Below are 16490 nucleotides of genomic sequence, written 5' to 3'. Positions count from 1 at the left end.
CTCAGCACACTGCAGACTCTGTCTCAGCCAGCACACTGCAGCCCCTGGCTCAGCACACTGCAGACTCTCAGGCAGCACCCTGCAGCCCCTGTCTCTGCACACTCAAAGTGAATTGACAGAGAGGGCTGAACCAGTCACTCCCAGGCCACTCTTGTGGAATGGAGCAGAGAGCAGAGCCATTAACAGTCATGACCAACCCTCACAGGTGCCAAATGTGAAGACAGAAACTGGCTCCCTATTCAGTAAAGAGCAGCTGAATGCTGGTGTCTTTGGTACCTGCCAGGGCTACCTTTTGGCAGGCACCTGCCACTCTCAAGAGAAGAGCCCATAGGTCAGTGAGATGGTTCAAAAAGTAAAGGCACTTGCTGCCAAGCCTGGCAACCTTGACTAACCACTGTCATCCACATAGTAGAAAGGAGAGGACCACTTCTATGAATTATCTGATGGAATCACTTTGGTGAATGCAAGTCCCCCTATAAACAGATACGATAAGACAGGAGTAAATTCTCAGGACACTGCATATAGGCCTCTGATGCTACTAATTCCAGTTACTATAGTGAAATACTTGGGGTCATGTAACTTTAAAGAAAAGAGGTTTATTTGACTCACAGCCCTGGTTCAAGGTCTAGCAAGGATCCATACTCACTTATGACCTTCTTCGCGGCAGAGTCAGGGGGAGGCGCTGGGCTTCATATAGCCTCACACACAAGTGTGTGCCTCTTTTCACCCTTCCTTCCTCTTCTACAGTCACGAGCAGTGAATCACGTGGTCTCCACTCAGCTGACACTGTCTAATCCTAAACACTGCCCAAAGGCCCCACTTCTAAATATCATGGCTGGATTCAGTTTCTTCCTTCTTAAAACCTTCCAGTGGGGAAGTACATTTCAGCACACGGGCCCTCAGGGACACACTGAAGTCATCTGTAAACCACTGCACCCTTCCCTGACTCCTAAGGGTCATGTCCACCTCACAATGCAAAATACTGTCTTTCTGTCTGCAAGAGGCCTACAGACTTAGTTCAATCTAACCTGCATTTAAGAGCCCCATATCTCACTTGAGACTCAAGCTGACTCTTTGCAAACCTGTAAAATCAGAACAACTCACCCATTTCTAAGACTGGAAAAGTGGGAAAGAATATTCATCTCAAAGCAAGACTAAAACCCTGCAGGGCAGATACTAAACCCCAGCATGTCAAGTTCAGCCCCTCTAGCACACTGTGAGGGGAGTGTCCCAAGCCATGCAATGGCTTTTCTGGCCACAAGGCTTGCCACTCTCTTGCGGCCTTTCTCAGTGAAGGCTGCTTGGTGCCCTGTAGCTGTACCTTTCTGAGAATGACGTAACCTTGGCTCTGAGGAAGGAGAGGGAGAGTAGACCCGAGAGTGATATCTAGAAGGCCTTACACAAAGGAGGACAGGGTAGCATAAGAGAAAAGTCTATGGGCTATGGCTAGAGGGGGCCCACCAGAATTGACTACAGGCACCCCAGGAAGTCTGAGGTGAGCTGTGACTTTTTATAAGCTACCCCAACAGACAGTGTGAGAAAATTCTGTACCGTGCAAATGAACAAAGAGCCCTCAACTGTGGAGTGTAAAAGTCCATATGACTTGTAGGGTTAAGGTTCCTTCTGACTTCCTCTCTTGAGAGTGTATTCTTTCTTAATAAATGCTCTCACCTTGCTGGCTACTATAGACATCCAATTCCTTGTTTCAAACACAAGAACCTGAGGACTTCAGCATTCACCCACGGCCTGCAACACCAGCGGCTCTATACATCACCTCATTTGTGGGCTTTCCACAGCGCTCCAACCCATGGTCAACTTCTGCCAGGATTCTCAAGGCTTCCCTTTGAAATCTCAGGGAAACCACCGTGCGACCACAAGGACTGCCTTCTGTGCACCTGAAAATCCAGCATGGCCTGGATGCCAAGGGCTAGCACCCACAGACACTTTACCCGGGCCTGTCTGCCTCCAGGCCTTTTTCCAGTTGCTCCAATCACAGAGACTGGCATCTGTCCACACCAATCTCTCCAGGAAGTGGTTCACAGCCACGCCCTCATTCTTATTCTCGCTCCCTCCTTTCAAACAGTTCCCTTTGGTCCTGAGGTTACTATAAGTCTGACTAAAAGCAGCCAATAATGGCCATGCAGCAGCAAGAATCTTTGTTGATTTGAAATCTCATTTACCCAGTGTTGTGGTTTAAAAGAAAATGACCCTCAAAGGGAGTAGCACTCTTAGGAGGTCTGGCCTTGTTGGGGTAGGTATGACCTTGTTAGAGGAAGTGTGTCACATTGGAAGTGGTCTTTGAGGTCTCCGATACCCAAGCTATGCTCAGTGTTATAATTCACTTCCTGTTGCCTGCAGATAAAGATGTAGAACTCTTAGCTCCTTCTCCAGCACCATGTCTGCCTGCACACCACCATGTCCTGCCATAATGGTAATGGACTAAACCCCTGAAACTGTAAGTCACCCCAAGTAAATGTTTTCCTTTATAAGAGTTGGTGTGGTCATGGTGTCTCTTCACAGCAATCGAAACTCTAAGACAGCTAATAAATGAGTCCATTATCTTTACATGTGGTGTCCCCCAAGGTGTTAGGGTGTGGACACCACACAGTGGGGTTCTTTGCCACTTCATATTAGAATAGCCTCCTCCCTATTTTCTAAGAGGCTCCTCATTTCCATCTAGACTAATTCGCTAGTTTCTTCTTCACCCTCATCAGAATTGGCCAATAACGTTTGTCTTATAGCCAAGCAAACTTTTCCCAACCCATTCCTCCAAACTACTCTGATCACTGTCTGCCACCCAGTTTCAAAGCCACTTTCTACATTCTTCAATAGAGATATAGCAATAACCTCATATACTCCCAGGGCAAATTTTCTGTATTTAGTTTTCTGGATTTTGTTTTGCTATAATAAAATACCCGAGCTGAATAACATTATAAAGAAATAGGCTTATTTTGTCTCATGGCTCTGGTCCAAGGTCAGGAGCCTGTATCTGATGGTGACTTTTCTGGCAAAGTCTCAGGCAGCACAGGGTACCACATAACAAGAGACAGCAATGTCTGCAGATGTCTTTTCTGGTCTCACCCTCTTCTTTCAAAGCATTCGATCATACGGCCTCCACACTGATAATCTTATCTGCCTCTAGTCACTTTTTTCATGCCTCCAAATGCCTCAGGAGCATTAAATTTCCATCACTTTAATGCCCCCCCCATCAGAAATTAAATTCTGGCACATGAACCTTGGAAGACACGCAAGACAAACATCATAAGGCCTTTAAAGCATGCACTCCTAGGAAAACTACAGCACAATATATGCTTGTACTGATATTATACGTGCAATATTATAGAAGGTATTATAAACGATCTTTCGACGTTGCGATGTGGCGTTGACATCTAGAAACGTGTTGGGGCTTTTCCATAGCTATCTGATGGGCAGCAAGGTGGACACTCCTGGTAACAAAGGGAGCAGGCCCGAACCTGTTCAAATACAGGAACCGTCCCCACTAAGTATTTACAATCTGTGCTTGGGTGAACCCACAAGAGCAGAACTCGTGCATTTGAGAGCCTGCTCTATCTGTTCCTTTCTTGTTTTCTTATGGCCTCCTTTTGCACTGCTGGAAGGGCGTCTATGACTGGTAAACTATTGATCACTGACGAGATCCCAGCGCCTAGGACAGGGCCCTGAATACAGCAGGCACTCACCGTGTACCTCCGTGTAGAGTGACTGAGCCACCAGTAGAGTTGGGACTAGGAGCAAAGAGGCCACTATCGCGAGAATGAGCCGCTGTCCTTGACTTCCTCTCACGTGGTAGCAGCCACACACACCTCATTGCCCACCCACGACCACACTCCACTCAGACAACAGCCTAATTATAGCCAAATAAAGTCACCCACCAAAGGGGGGCAGCAGCTCAGCTTCTGAGGAACAGATGTCCCGTTGCTGGGTCCTCCGGCCGTAGGTGGCAGAGTAGATATTGAGGAACTTGGACTCGTGGCAGTGCAGCTTCAGCTCCTGGTCTTCACACACGGTCTTATTTTTTAATTCATCTGCAGAAGAGGCAGAAACAGATTAGCCAGGCTTGGAAGACATGGCCGGGGAACATCTAAGTGGTAGCTGCTCACCCTGTGGACCTCCAGCCTTAGGAGGGCTCAGTGGGATGGCCCTGCCTGCCTGGTGTTTCAGGTCCTGAGGGGTGGGGAGGGAGACCGCTGTAGGAAGCAGGTGGGGAGCAGCCAGAGGACAGAGCAAAGACCCCAGGAGTCACAATTGTGCAAACTGGAAAAGGCTTAAGGCATGGGCCGGGGCCACTTAGGTCCTGGGAAGTTTCTCTCACTCCATTTCAGAGCAAAGATTCATTAACAGGAGGAAGCCCCTTCCTGGCTCGAGACTCACAGACCACAAGCCCTTGCCACAGCTCCACAGCCACCTCTTTGTCTATCTGAATCTGGTGGACTTTGTTTACAAAGAATGCAGAGTGTGGCTGGGGTGCGTGGAGTCCAGATGGTGGTGTTTGCTTGTCTAGCATTCGTGAAGACCTGCATTGAACCCCCAACACCACGCAAAGCAGATGAGGTGGCTCACACCTGTAATGGGGAGGTATCTCTCTCCTGTTCTCCTTTTCTTTCTGGAAACAGATAGCCCTGGCTACCCTGGAACTCCCTTTGTAGACCAGGTTAGCCTGGAACTCACAGAGATCCACCTGCCTCTGCCTTCTGAGTGCTGGAATTAAAGGTGTGTGCCTCTTTAAGGAATCGTTTCTGACTCTCCAGACACAAAAGACTGCAGCATCTTCTCCCATTTATTCTATCTCTTCCTTTACCCAGAGTTCCTCTCTCCTGGGTTTGAGTTACCTTTAGTCAACCGCAGTTTAAAAGCATCGAACAGAAAATTGCAAGAGCACGCATGCACATAACTTTCATGGGAGTAACTGCTACTGCTATTCCACTTCATTATTGCCTGACTTAGAAACCAAGCTTGGCCATTAACACGTGTGTGTGTGTGGAGACTGCTGGGCTGGAGATACTGCTCAGCAGTCAAGATCATGCACTGTTTTTGTAAAGGACCTGAGATTGATTCCCAGCACCCACGTCAGGCAGCTCGCAGGTTCTCCAGGGGGATCGGACACCTCTGGCTTCCATGAACAACTAAAGTCGTGTAGGAAGATAAGGCCCACCAGTCCAAAAGGAGCCAATCTGGAGTCTGCCTGGAACTGTCAAAGGGCCTGTCTGGGCCTAGCCAATAGGGAGCTACCAAGCAGTGCTTCCTGAGTCCTGAGTCCTGAGGCGCTGTCAGAGGTCCTGATTGTGCCTAGCCAATGAGAGCCGAGCATGAGATGGTGACTGTCAACTGTCACACAGCCTGGGTGCTGGGAGGGAGTGTAAGTTTCCCTGTTGTAAGTCCTGACTCTCAGTGTCTGTGGTTGTTGACATCACGCCTTTTCATCCCCTCCCCCGAGGAAGACAATGGGACCCAGCAATATATTCACATGAACATACGCCTCCAACACATATCATTTTTTAATAAATCTTTAAAAAAAGAAAAAGGAATTTTCTTTTTGATTTGGAATATCCACTAGGATCTTGGGATGTATACAACACAAAAAAAGGAACAACTCTATTTATCGTAGCTATATGATATATATCATACATATATATATATATATATATATATATATATATATAGTATCGATAATGGGGATTGTTTGAGAGTATGTCCTATGTGAACATCGTGGAGTACACATACACAAGTCTAGATAGCACAGTCCGTTCCAGTGCCTATGATACTTCTTTGGGTGATTTGTTTGCTGTAATACTATGGGTGGAACCCAGGACTTCTTGAATGCTAGGTACACTTACTACTGAACTAATTCCCAGCTCTACACTCCTATGATGTGAGATGCAGTCTCTGGAGCCTGGGCTGCAAGCCTGCACAGCCTGCACAGCCTGCTGCTCTCCTAGAAGACCAAGCCCTACTGTATCACAACACCAAGCTGCTGGATCTTTAACACTGAGACACGCAGGGCACATGTGGTAGAAATGCCAGGTGACAGTATTTTCAGTCCGGTTATAATCGTTAAGGACCTCTGTCACATATTTGGCTTGTCACCAACCATATGTGAGATATCAAGACAAGGCAAAAGTTTCCAGGCAGATGGATGAACAGTTTGCTGAGACTGTGAGTGTGATCCAGGAGAAGATAGAGGAGGCTTGGACAGAAGACAGGGATGTCCTCTGGCTTCACTGGGATGAGAGAGCAGGGCTCAGCATATTCACTAAAGGTCTTGAACTGTTCATTTAAAAAAGGTGGATTTCATGCTCTACCAATTACACCTCAACACACTTTAGAAATAATGATAATTGGTAGTGAGGGGCTTTCCCTCAGTCCGATCCTGAGCACATTAAATGTAGCTTCATGCAAATCAGCCTTTTGATGCACTATCTTTGCAAAGCTTCTGAAAAGCATAGGCAAAAAGAGTTAATGGCAGGCTGCTCCAGCTTGCCTGGGTGGCCTGGACTGGTCTAGACTAGCCTGGGCTGGTTGTGTGGAGGAAACCAGCTTCCCCAAGAAAGCTTAGATATAGATATAGATATAGATATAGATACAGATACAGATACAGATACAGATACAGATACAGATACAGATACAGATATATCTCCTGAGCTCACATTTATCTTCCGCTCTGCCTGATTCCGTATCCTGAGACACCTCAAGACTCAAGAGCCAGTTCTCTCAGATGTGACCTGAGACTCACTGATGAGTCTTGAAGTCAGTTAGTGAACTGTTACCATCAAATTTAAAAGCTACAGAGCAGCTGGGAGTGGTGGCACACAGCAGTGGTCCCAGCCCGCCCACAGCCCAGGCAGTCTGAGGCCAATCTGAGCTACATAATAAGTCCCATCTCTAACCTGTCTCCAGAAAAAAAGAAAAAGACAAAAAAGAATGATTAGAAATCATCAAAAATTTTAAAGGGCATTCCATACGGATAAACACTGGCATGATCTTCAAAGATCGTCCTTCAGTCGTGGTCAGGGGAGCATACGTCATGTCGAGCCAATAAGTACAGTGTTTTTCTTATTGTGGGCTGGAATCCTAGTGGTTTGGAGGCTCCCACCATAAGCTTTCCAGAAAAGCAGATGTAGCACACAGCAGAGCTGGGACAGCTGGATGACCTCTGACAGGACCAGCAAGGCTTAAGCTCCAAAGTGAAAACATGAAAGGGAACAATCAGCAATGAACCCCACCTTCCCATGACCTGGAAGCTCCTGTGGCTTTTCACTAAAGCCCAAAGAAGCAGAAAGAGCCAACCTTTTTAGTCACAGGCTGAGACACTTCAGATCTCAAAATGCCTACCAGTTTTGGCGGTGAGCCCTGGGGTTGGCTTTTAATATAGTCAACAGCCACTCCCTCATGCAAGTTGTAAACAGTAAATAGAAAATTCCAGAAGTCAACAATTCCTAAATTTTAAACTATTCCCTATTCTGAGTAGTGTGTCGTACTCTTTGGCTGCTGTGTTCTGTCCATACAGGACACGGATCTTCCTTTGCCCAGCATATCCCCTCTGTATATGCTACCTGCCCGTTAGTCCCTTCGTTAATTTTCTTAGTTTATCAGATTCATTGTCAAAATATTTATATTCAAATAACCCTGATTTTACTTCCTGACAGTCCCAAAGGACAAGAATATTAATGATGGCAATTTTATTATTACCACGACTATAAGTTCTGTTATTGGTTGTTGTAGATCTCTACCTGTGCCCAAACTAAACTTCTAAACTTTATCACGGGTGTGCAACTATATGAAAATTATAGTATATACAGGGTTTGATAATATCTGTGGCTTCAGACATACACAGTCCCTCTTGGAGCATGTCCCCTCTGGATAAGGTCAGATGATTATACCTATATCTATATATCTATCTATATCTATCTATCTATCTATCTATCTATCTATCTATCTATCTATCTATCTATCTATCTATCTATCTATCTATATCTGGGAACATTCCAGGCAGGTGTCCAACCTGATACCATATATATAACTAGTTATGAATGCAGCCAACACAAAATCACAGTTTACTTAATGTGTATGAGTGTTTTGCTTGCTTGTATGTATATCACTTGTGTCCTTGGTGCCCACAGAGGCCAGAGGATTCCCTGGTACTGGAGTTACAGACTTTTAAGAGTCTCCATGTGGGTTCTGGGGATTGAACCCAGGTCCTCTGGAATAGCAACCAGTGCTCTTAATTGCTGAGCTGCTGTGGGACAATGGTCTATACCCTGTCACTTGTATTTTAAATAAATGCTGATTGACCAGTAGCCAGGCAGAAAGTATACACAGGGCAACCAGGCAGGAAGTAGAGGCGGGGCAACAAGAATCTGTGAAGAGGGAAGTTTCAGTCTGCAGTTGTCACCCAGACAGAGAGGAAGCCAGACACAGAGCAAGCAAGATGTGACTGTCTCACTTCGAAAAAGGTACCAAGCCACATGGCTAACACAGACAAATATTATGGGCTAATATAAGTTATAACAGTTTATAAGAAGTCTGAGCTAATAGGCCAATCAGTTTATAATTAATGTAGACTTCTGTGTATTTCTTTGGGAGTTAACAACTGCAGGAACCAGGCAGGACAGAAACCTCAGTTAACAAAGAGCTATTTCTCCAACCCCAGTTATTACAACTTTTTTAAGCACACCATGGAGTGAATATTAGCCATGTCTCTGAGTAACTAAAGCTCATTCAACCAATGCCATCAAAACCCACTTAAGATGACGGGACACCCATGTGTAAGGCCTCCAGACCCCTGCCCCCACCACAGCAGGTGACCCATCTTGTAGGGGAGAGAACTGGCATATACCACATTGCTTCCTTGCTATGGGACAATGGTTTGTACCCTGTCAATTGTGTTTTAATAAAACACTGATTGGCTAGTAGCCAGGCAGGAAGTATAGGTGGGACAACCAGACAGGAAGTAGAGGCAGGTCAATGAGAACAGGAGAATTCTGGGAAGAAGGAAGTCCTAGTCTGCAGTCCTGACGCAACCACAGGAGAAGTAAGATGTGACTGCCTTCCTAAATAAGGTACTGAGCCACGTGGCTAGCATAGACAAGAATAATGGGCTAATATAAGTTATAAGAGTTAATAAGAATGGGCCAAACAGTTTATAACTAATGTAGACCTCTGTGTGATTTCTTTGGGACTTAATGATTGCGGGAACCAGGCAGGACAGAACCCACCCCCCCAAACACTTCCTGCCGTGTTGAGTCCTATATTGAGTCACTTGATTGCTTGCAAATGTGCTGTCACCTAAGAGCACATTTTGGGATCTAAAAGGGCAGGGAATGCCTAACCTAGCTGCTGCTTTCTAGGAGGAGCAGAATTTGATAGGACTTGGAAGAGTCTACCACATGCCTCAGCTCAGAGCTCCAGGCAGCTGCCACAGGGTAAGTCATCACTGCCTCTGCAGAGAGAGCAGAGGAGCCTGGGAAGGCAGAGGCAGGACTGTGCTGAAAGGCAGCAGACACGACTTCCTGCAAATCTCTACCAGATAGAGAGCCGTGCTAGGCACCCCACTTCCGGCAAATATCTACCAGATAGAGAGCCGTGCTAGGCACCCCACTTCTCCTACAGTACACACAGAGAGTCCTCGACCTGCAAAAAGCTATGGCCAAGTAAATCCACAGTGAGTTAAAAAGCTGTCAAGTTGGAAATACAGATGTCATTTTTATATGAATTTTTTTTAAAAAAATTAGATTGAAATACACTTAACACACCCAAGCTACAAACACATCATAGTGTCTCCTTATAGTCACATGACCAATTAGGGGCCAGTGAGATGGACCAATTGTATTTGCTCTCAAGCCTGATGACCTGAATTCCATCCCTGGCACCCATATTTTGGAGGGAGAAAGCAACTCCTACAAATGGTCCTCTGACCTCCACCTACATGTCCTGGCATGTTCCCACCCCACTCAGTCCAGCGATATTTTAAGAGCCAGCTGGGAGCTATGACTGGCAGTCCTGCTAAGTGTTGCAAGGAAGAATCGTATTGCATATGGTTAGCTCAGGGAAACACAAAAAGCCAAAATTCGCTGGATTCAATCTCCAGCACCATAAACAGATAGATATTCAAAGTCTAGTCCCCCCCCCCAAGTGCACAGCACTTTGTGCCAGGGACCAGTTTACTTTGACATCACAGCAGTGGCCTGTCAAAGGTGGGAGGGGCAGCAATCTACCATGGCGGGAGCAGTTTGTTATTGGTCTTGCCCACACTGCAGCTGCAAGGCAATATTAAAATTCAGATGGGCATTTGCTTGCTTGGATTGTGTCCTACAACTCTGTACTGACTATGTACCCTGCCATCGCCAGCACCCAGGACCCTGCCAATGTCAGCCCTGGGCACATCACTGCTTGTCAGTCAGGCACAGCACTGACAAGAATTACATTAGGCTGTTTATTGGAATGTTAGCGAGCCATGACTTGGCTCAGCTTTACAAACTTTTCAGCAGCCCGTGTGGTGTGGAAGGGTCGTTATCTTCACTTCACAATTTGAACAATGGTGCTTCTGAAAGTGTCCAAGATCACACAACAACCTACAGCAGAGTGTCACCTACCTACAACTGCTTAGATCCAAGGCTGTCCTGAAACCACATTCCATAGAGCGAAGAAGGGAAGGGGGTGTGTGCAGTACATTCGGCAGAAAGATATTTTAGTGAGGTCTGTTGATCAACTAACTCTGCAAAATACAACCAGAGAGCCAACACGGTGTGTAGTGCCTGCCAGTTCCCCTTGGACCAATGCTCTCATCATGTGGACTTTTCAGAGCAGGACATTGGGAAGAGACACACAGGTCAACTGTACAATCGCACTGGGTGCAGCTATGAGCAGTGCGCACAGCAGGGCAGGGTGGTGTAAACAGAGGCTGTCCAGTTTCATGACTGCTTAGACCCAAATAAGCACACAGGAACTATATTAATTAAAAAACTGTTCAGCCAATGACTCAGGCATATTTCTAGCTAGTCTTACATCTTGAATTAATCCATTTCTATTAATCTGTGTATCACCATGAGGTTGTGGCCTATCAGTAAGGTAAGGTTCCAGTGGGTATCTTTCTCCTTTGACAGCTACATAACATCTCCCTGACTCCACCTACTTTCTCTATATATCTCTGTTCGGATTTCCCACCTGGCTTTGCTCTGCTAAGCCATTGGCCGAAACAGCTTTATTCATTAACCAATGGTAATAAAACATATTCACAGCATTCCGAGGGGAATCCCACATCAGGATAGGAACTGGAAAACAGGGTCTCTGCAGATGGGAGGGCTGCAGAAAAAAGAGAAAGGCATAGAGAAAAATCTCACTTCCGCCTTCCAAAATGGCCAGGTCACATTGCAACTCCATGGCTCATCTACTGTCCATCTTTTCTCCTTGGGGCAGCCAGGGTGGGGCTTTGCCTACCCCACACCTCCCTGTATAAACATTGCCCTGTTTGTCTCCTCCAAACTCATGCTGTACAGTCCCCATTGGGAAGCTTAAGAAGGTGGAACGTTAACCTAACTATGGTGTTTAGAGATGGGACCTTCAGAGAATCAGGATTAGAAAAGGTTAACCAGGTTGGTGGGGTTCGGGGTGGCACGCCCATGTTCTTTCTCCAGCCCACAGTACCAAGGCTCTCATCGCCTCGGTCTCCAGTCGCTGACAATCTGAGGAACTGCTTTTATCAGGGAAGGTGGGCACTGGGGATAGAGACAGAGAGGCAAACCTAGTGGCACTAAGGGCACAGTCACGGTTTTCAGCGTCAGCTGCAGGGGGCCATGAAGAACTCGGAGACCGTGAAGTGATGGTCCTGAGCTGTTGGCTGAGGTAGGGGCTGTTGGGATATGGTGGGGGAGGGGGAGAGGCTCACAAAGAGATGTTTAGCCACTCTTCAATGTTTAAACTTGTTCGAGGCTATTTATGATCGTGTCTGTGAGTGTGTAAGACAATGTGTGTTTGGGTGTGCAAGGGAGTGTGAGACCGCATGTGTGTGTGTGTGTGTGTGTCTGTGTATACACACACATACACGTGACTGGATATGTATGCAGAATAGGGCACAAGGCTGTGTCAAGGTGTCTGTTGATAAGGCATGGGAGGGTCTCTTTAGCGTGCTGAGTGGGTGTGTGCACGCTCACTAATGGAAAAGTGGGTGTGGATGTGAGTGTATTTGCATACACAGTATCAGGGGCGATTCTATCGTAGCCCCGCTGTCTTTGGGAGATGGCTGGAGAAAAGCCTGAGATCTGTGGACTGCTTTCCAGCATGCTGTAGAACAGTGGGTTCCCCCGTGCACCACTGTAGCCCCACTCCCTGCACCAGACTACTAGGGTCTTAGAACCGACAGAGAACGAAATGCGAAAAGTAAAAGAGTTGAGTTGGGATAGCAGTGAGAAAGCTGTAAAAACCATTATTCCTAGCATGTGGGCACATACTATTACCACAATTTCTTTTCACTGAGTTGTTCAAGCAAGCCTGCTAGAAAGACAAGTGTTGTGTGTGAGCATCCTAGCTGTTAATTTTTAGACGTGTGTATATACATGGGTGTAGGTATGGGGTGTGAAACTAGAAAGGGGGCCATGGGAGATTTTAAGGAAGTGAAAAATAATGAGTAATAGAAGTCACGTGACATGAAGGTGGCCAGGGGACCACTGGGAGTGGACGGTAGAGGGGACTAGGGATGGGGAGGGAAGGTGGGGGATAGGACCAGCCAGACTGCACATGAAATCACCATTACGTTCTATGCTGACCCTAAACAAAGTAAGAAAAGGATGTCTCCCGGCTCAGCCCCGCAGTTTGTTGCAGGCATATCCCAGCTGCCTGGAAATGAGACCTGCTCCTTTGAAGAGGGATTTCTTAGCGCTCGTAGTGGGTTGATTACAACCTCTGTGTGCATGAGGGGTGGCTGAATCAATGGAGAAAGCACAGGAACCAGGACGAAGGAGATTGCTCCAGCACACGCTGGTCCACAAGAATGAGGACAGCCAGCTCATAGACATTGGTGGCTCTGTGGAGCCCATGTCTCTGAGCCCAAGGGAAGTCAAGCTTTATAACACAGCTCCCTTTGAAAAGCAGAATTTGTCCCTTACTGTGAGGGACGCCACTTGTATTTCCTCCCTTTATTTTCAGCACCAGTACAATCGAGTTTGATATCCAGAGAAAAATTTTTACATTTGTAGATTTGCACAGATGAGCACACACATGTATCTCTCTTTCTGATGTTCCTACTAGGGGTCTGAGGCTGGACGAACACCACTGGCAGAGGACTTTAGTCCAGAGTGTTCATGCCACTAGAGGTCAATCCCAAACACACTGCCCCACCCCCAGAAGTTACTTACTAGGCTGGCATTTAAAGGAGACCAGGAGGTATTTACTGCTTCCTGGGCAAAGGTCAGGTCCAAAGACGCGGCTATTGACCAAGAGGTGGCAGGCCCGCTGGTTCTGGCATTCATCCAGCACCTTCTGGAAGGAGGGGTAGAAAAGCATAGGCTTGTAAACTGCACAGTGTCTGACGGACCCCAAACCTGGGCTTTCTGTGCTCCGAAGACATGAGGTTCCCTGGCTGGCCTGAGCTGTCTAGGACGGAAGCCTACGTGGTGGGTGTGTGGCTCCCTGTAGCTTTTAGAAGAAAGAACCTGGGCCAGAGAGCCAGGCTCGTGGGAGAGCTGACTCAACCTGCCAAAGTGGGCACACGGCTCAGCTTAAGACGTTCCATCCCTCAGAGGTTCCAGGGTACGTGAGTGATATCAAGTCACCGTTGATTGTTCAGCTGAAGGGCACTTCCAGCTTTAAAACTGAGAGAGCCATGATGGCCAGGAAATATGATCCTACCTCCTTACTTTTAGAAATGGCTCCACACAGCCCTAGTGACTTCAAACACCCCAACTTTGCCAAATAAAATACTTAATGCTGATGCCCACCCTTGGCAAACTCAAGGGCATGGCCACATTACTTTGTTGCTGAGTGATTTCTTTAATGAAATTCTCTCTCTCTCTCTCTCTCTCTCTCTCTCTCTCTCTCTCTCTCTCTCTCTCTCTCTCTCTCTCTCTCTCTCTCTCCCTCCCTCCCTCCCTCCCTCCCTCCCTCTCTTTCTGATTTACTGCATCATGGAGGGAATCATGACTTCTTACTGTTCCTCTAGGCTATGGCTTGCAGAGAAAGCTCTACATAGAATAAACTCAGGTGCAGGCCTTGGTTCTGATGAGAGAGACACCAAGTCCAGAAGAGTAAAAGTTCCCAAGCATTTCCTTGTACTTTAGGGCTGAATGCTGAGGAGATATTTGAACTTTTTTTTAAGAGTTACTGTGTCATCTACCCTGCCACCGCAGGGGCCAAGGACATGTGGATCTATCAATCAGAAAGCATTCCCAGGGGAACCCTTCACACCCCTAGGAAGCACAGCTCTTAGATGAGGTACACACTGGCAAGGCTAATGGTCTTGGTAAACCACACAGCCTCTGGCAGTTACTGTAAGTTCTCTCCATCGTGACCTGAGGGCAGGCTCAAATCGTGTGACCAACTACCTTGACAGCTATTAACCTGCTCCTACCTCAGACCCCACTGCCTCTCAGGACATGAGCTGACTTAGCTGCCAATGTGGTGTTAAGTCCCAGGGGAAAGGCACTCCTGTTTGCTGGGTGAAGGGAGCATGCGTAAGGATGTCCTGGCCAGCTGACCCTCTGAGCAGCAGCAGAACTGCACACAGATGCTGATACAGCAGCCTCCATGGAGCTTCCTCTTCCCTCGGGGCACCAGGCTGGAGCCAGCAGGCTGGAGCTGGCAGCCGGTTGTCCTCCCATCAGGTAGATAACTCCGTCCTACTGGGTGCTGGCACCTTGGGAGGTAGCAGAGAGCCTGGGCACCTGGGTTGGGTGAGGAAGGGGTCAGGGCCAGCTGTAGTATGGCTCTTAGATGGGAGGTCCCAAAGGGAGAAACTGAGGCAGGGCGGGGCACCCAAAGACACTAAGCTTGACCTCCAAAGAAACTCTCGTCACTCATCACAGTGCGGAAGCCATGTCAAGGGGACCCAGCCAGAAACGGTCTGCTGTGCTGTTTACCAGCTACCGACTGCCCAGATGCTGCAGCTTTGGGACAGAGAGCAAAGCAGTATGAAGAAAATAAAAACCTTTGCATCATCAAATATGTTCGCTTCTCCTTAGACCTTCAGATAAATTTACTTTCCCCTACCTATTCTGTGCCGACCATAATAAAGCCGACTTTCACCTCGCCACTTGCTGTAAAGAACTTGAGAGGCATTAAACACCATCACCACACTAAAGCTCAGGCCGGTGATTTTATGATCTTGGCCGGGTAGCAGAGAGGGCAGATTACAAATTGCTTGGATAACGCTGACCAGAGTGGCACAGCCCTGTAATCCCAGCTGCTGCGTCCAGACAGCAGGATGGAAGGTTCATGACTACCTGGGCAACAGAGCAAGTTCAAAGCTAGCCTGGATAACTTAGCAACGCACTGTCTCAAAAATGAATAATGAAGGGGCTGGAGAGATGGCTCAGAGGTTAAGAGCACTGGCTGCTCTTCCAGAGGTCCTGAGTTCAATTCCCAGCAACCACATGGTGGCTCACAAACATCTGTACTGAGATCTGGGGCCCTCCTCTGACGTGCGGGCATACATCGAAGCAGAATGCTGTATACATAATAAATAAATAAATCTTTAAAAAAAAATGCATAATGAAAAAGGGTGGAGACTATAGCTTGCCTAGGGGTATGGTGCTTGCCCAGCCCGCAGGGGGTCCTGGGTTCAGTCAATCCCCAGGAATGGAAAAGTTGCGTGCACAACTGACAACCACAGTCTAAAACCACCAGTGAGTGATTTGATCTCTATATGTACCAATTTCCCCAAGTATGCCCAAGGAGGAAGAGAAGAAGGAAGAGGGGGAGGAGAGGGAGAAGAAAAGAGGAGAGGAGAAGAAGAGAAAGAAGAGGAGGAGGAGAAGTAGAAGAGGAAGAAGACAAAGAGGAGGAGGAAGAGGAGGGGGAGGAGGTGGAAGAAGAAGTTGTAATATTCAGAAGAAAAAAAATTGGACCAAGACCACTCAAAATAGCTCTATATGAGAATAACATGATGTCTACAGGTAGAGAAACAAGCCAGGAGAAATGGAGGACAGGTGTTGCTATGTCTCTTGGGCCCTTCTCTAAGAAGTTCATCGTGACCACCAAGGCCAGCATCAGAGTCACTTGGGTTCCCACCCGGGCGCTTGCCAGTGATGTGGACCTGAAGGTGGATCCAATATGGCTGCTTGGCTTCATTACAGTAAAGACTGTGCCTATGACTAACTCCACATGGAAATAACACTAAGGGAACATGTCATCACATAGGGTTCCTTTGTACTGCATGGCAAAGACCTTAGAGAAGCAAGTAATAGCTCACCTATAAAAACTAATGACCTATAGTAATTGGGGTTTTCACCAATTTTTGCTTTGAAAGAACCATAGAATCACACATA

At 47.1% G+C, this 16490-nt stretch overlaps 1 protein-coding gene across 3 annotated transcripts in view; it reads right to left on the bottom strand.

Moving 5' to 3' along the window:
* The window catches only part of Eva1c (eva-1 homolog C), a 74241-nt gene that overhangs the window by 25670 nt on the left and 32081 nt on the right, over positions 1 to 16490 (bottom strand). For all 3 annotated transcript variants that reach the window (XM_005345347.2, XM_026783753.1, XM_026783756.1), the window contains exons 3-4: positions 13365 to 13488; positions 3891 to 4043 (exon numbers count right to left, since the gene is read on the bottom strand). In XM_005345347.2, coding sequence (XP_005345404.1) covers positions 3891 to 4043; positions 13365 to 13488 — 277 coding nt within the window. The remainder of the gene's footprint in view (positions 1 to 3890; positions 4044 to 13364; positions 13489 to 16490) is intronic.

Source organism: Microtus ochrogaster, chromosome 2 (genome assembly GCF_000317375.1).
Source record: "Microtus ochrogaster isolate Prairie Vole_2 chromosome 2, MicOch1.0, whole genome shotgun sequence".
Taxonomy (NCBI): Eukaryota; Metazoa; Chordata; class Mammalia; order Rodentia; family Cricetidae; genus Microtus; species Microtus ochrogaster.
This window is presented reverse-complemented; position numbering and strand designations above follow the sequence as displayed.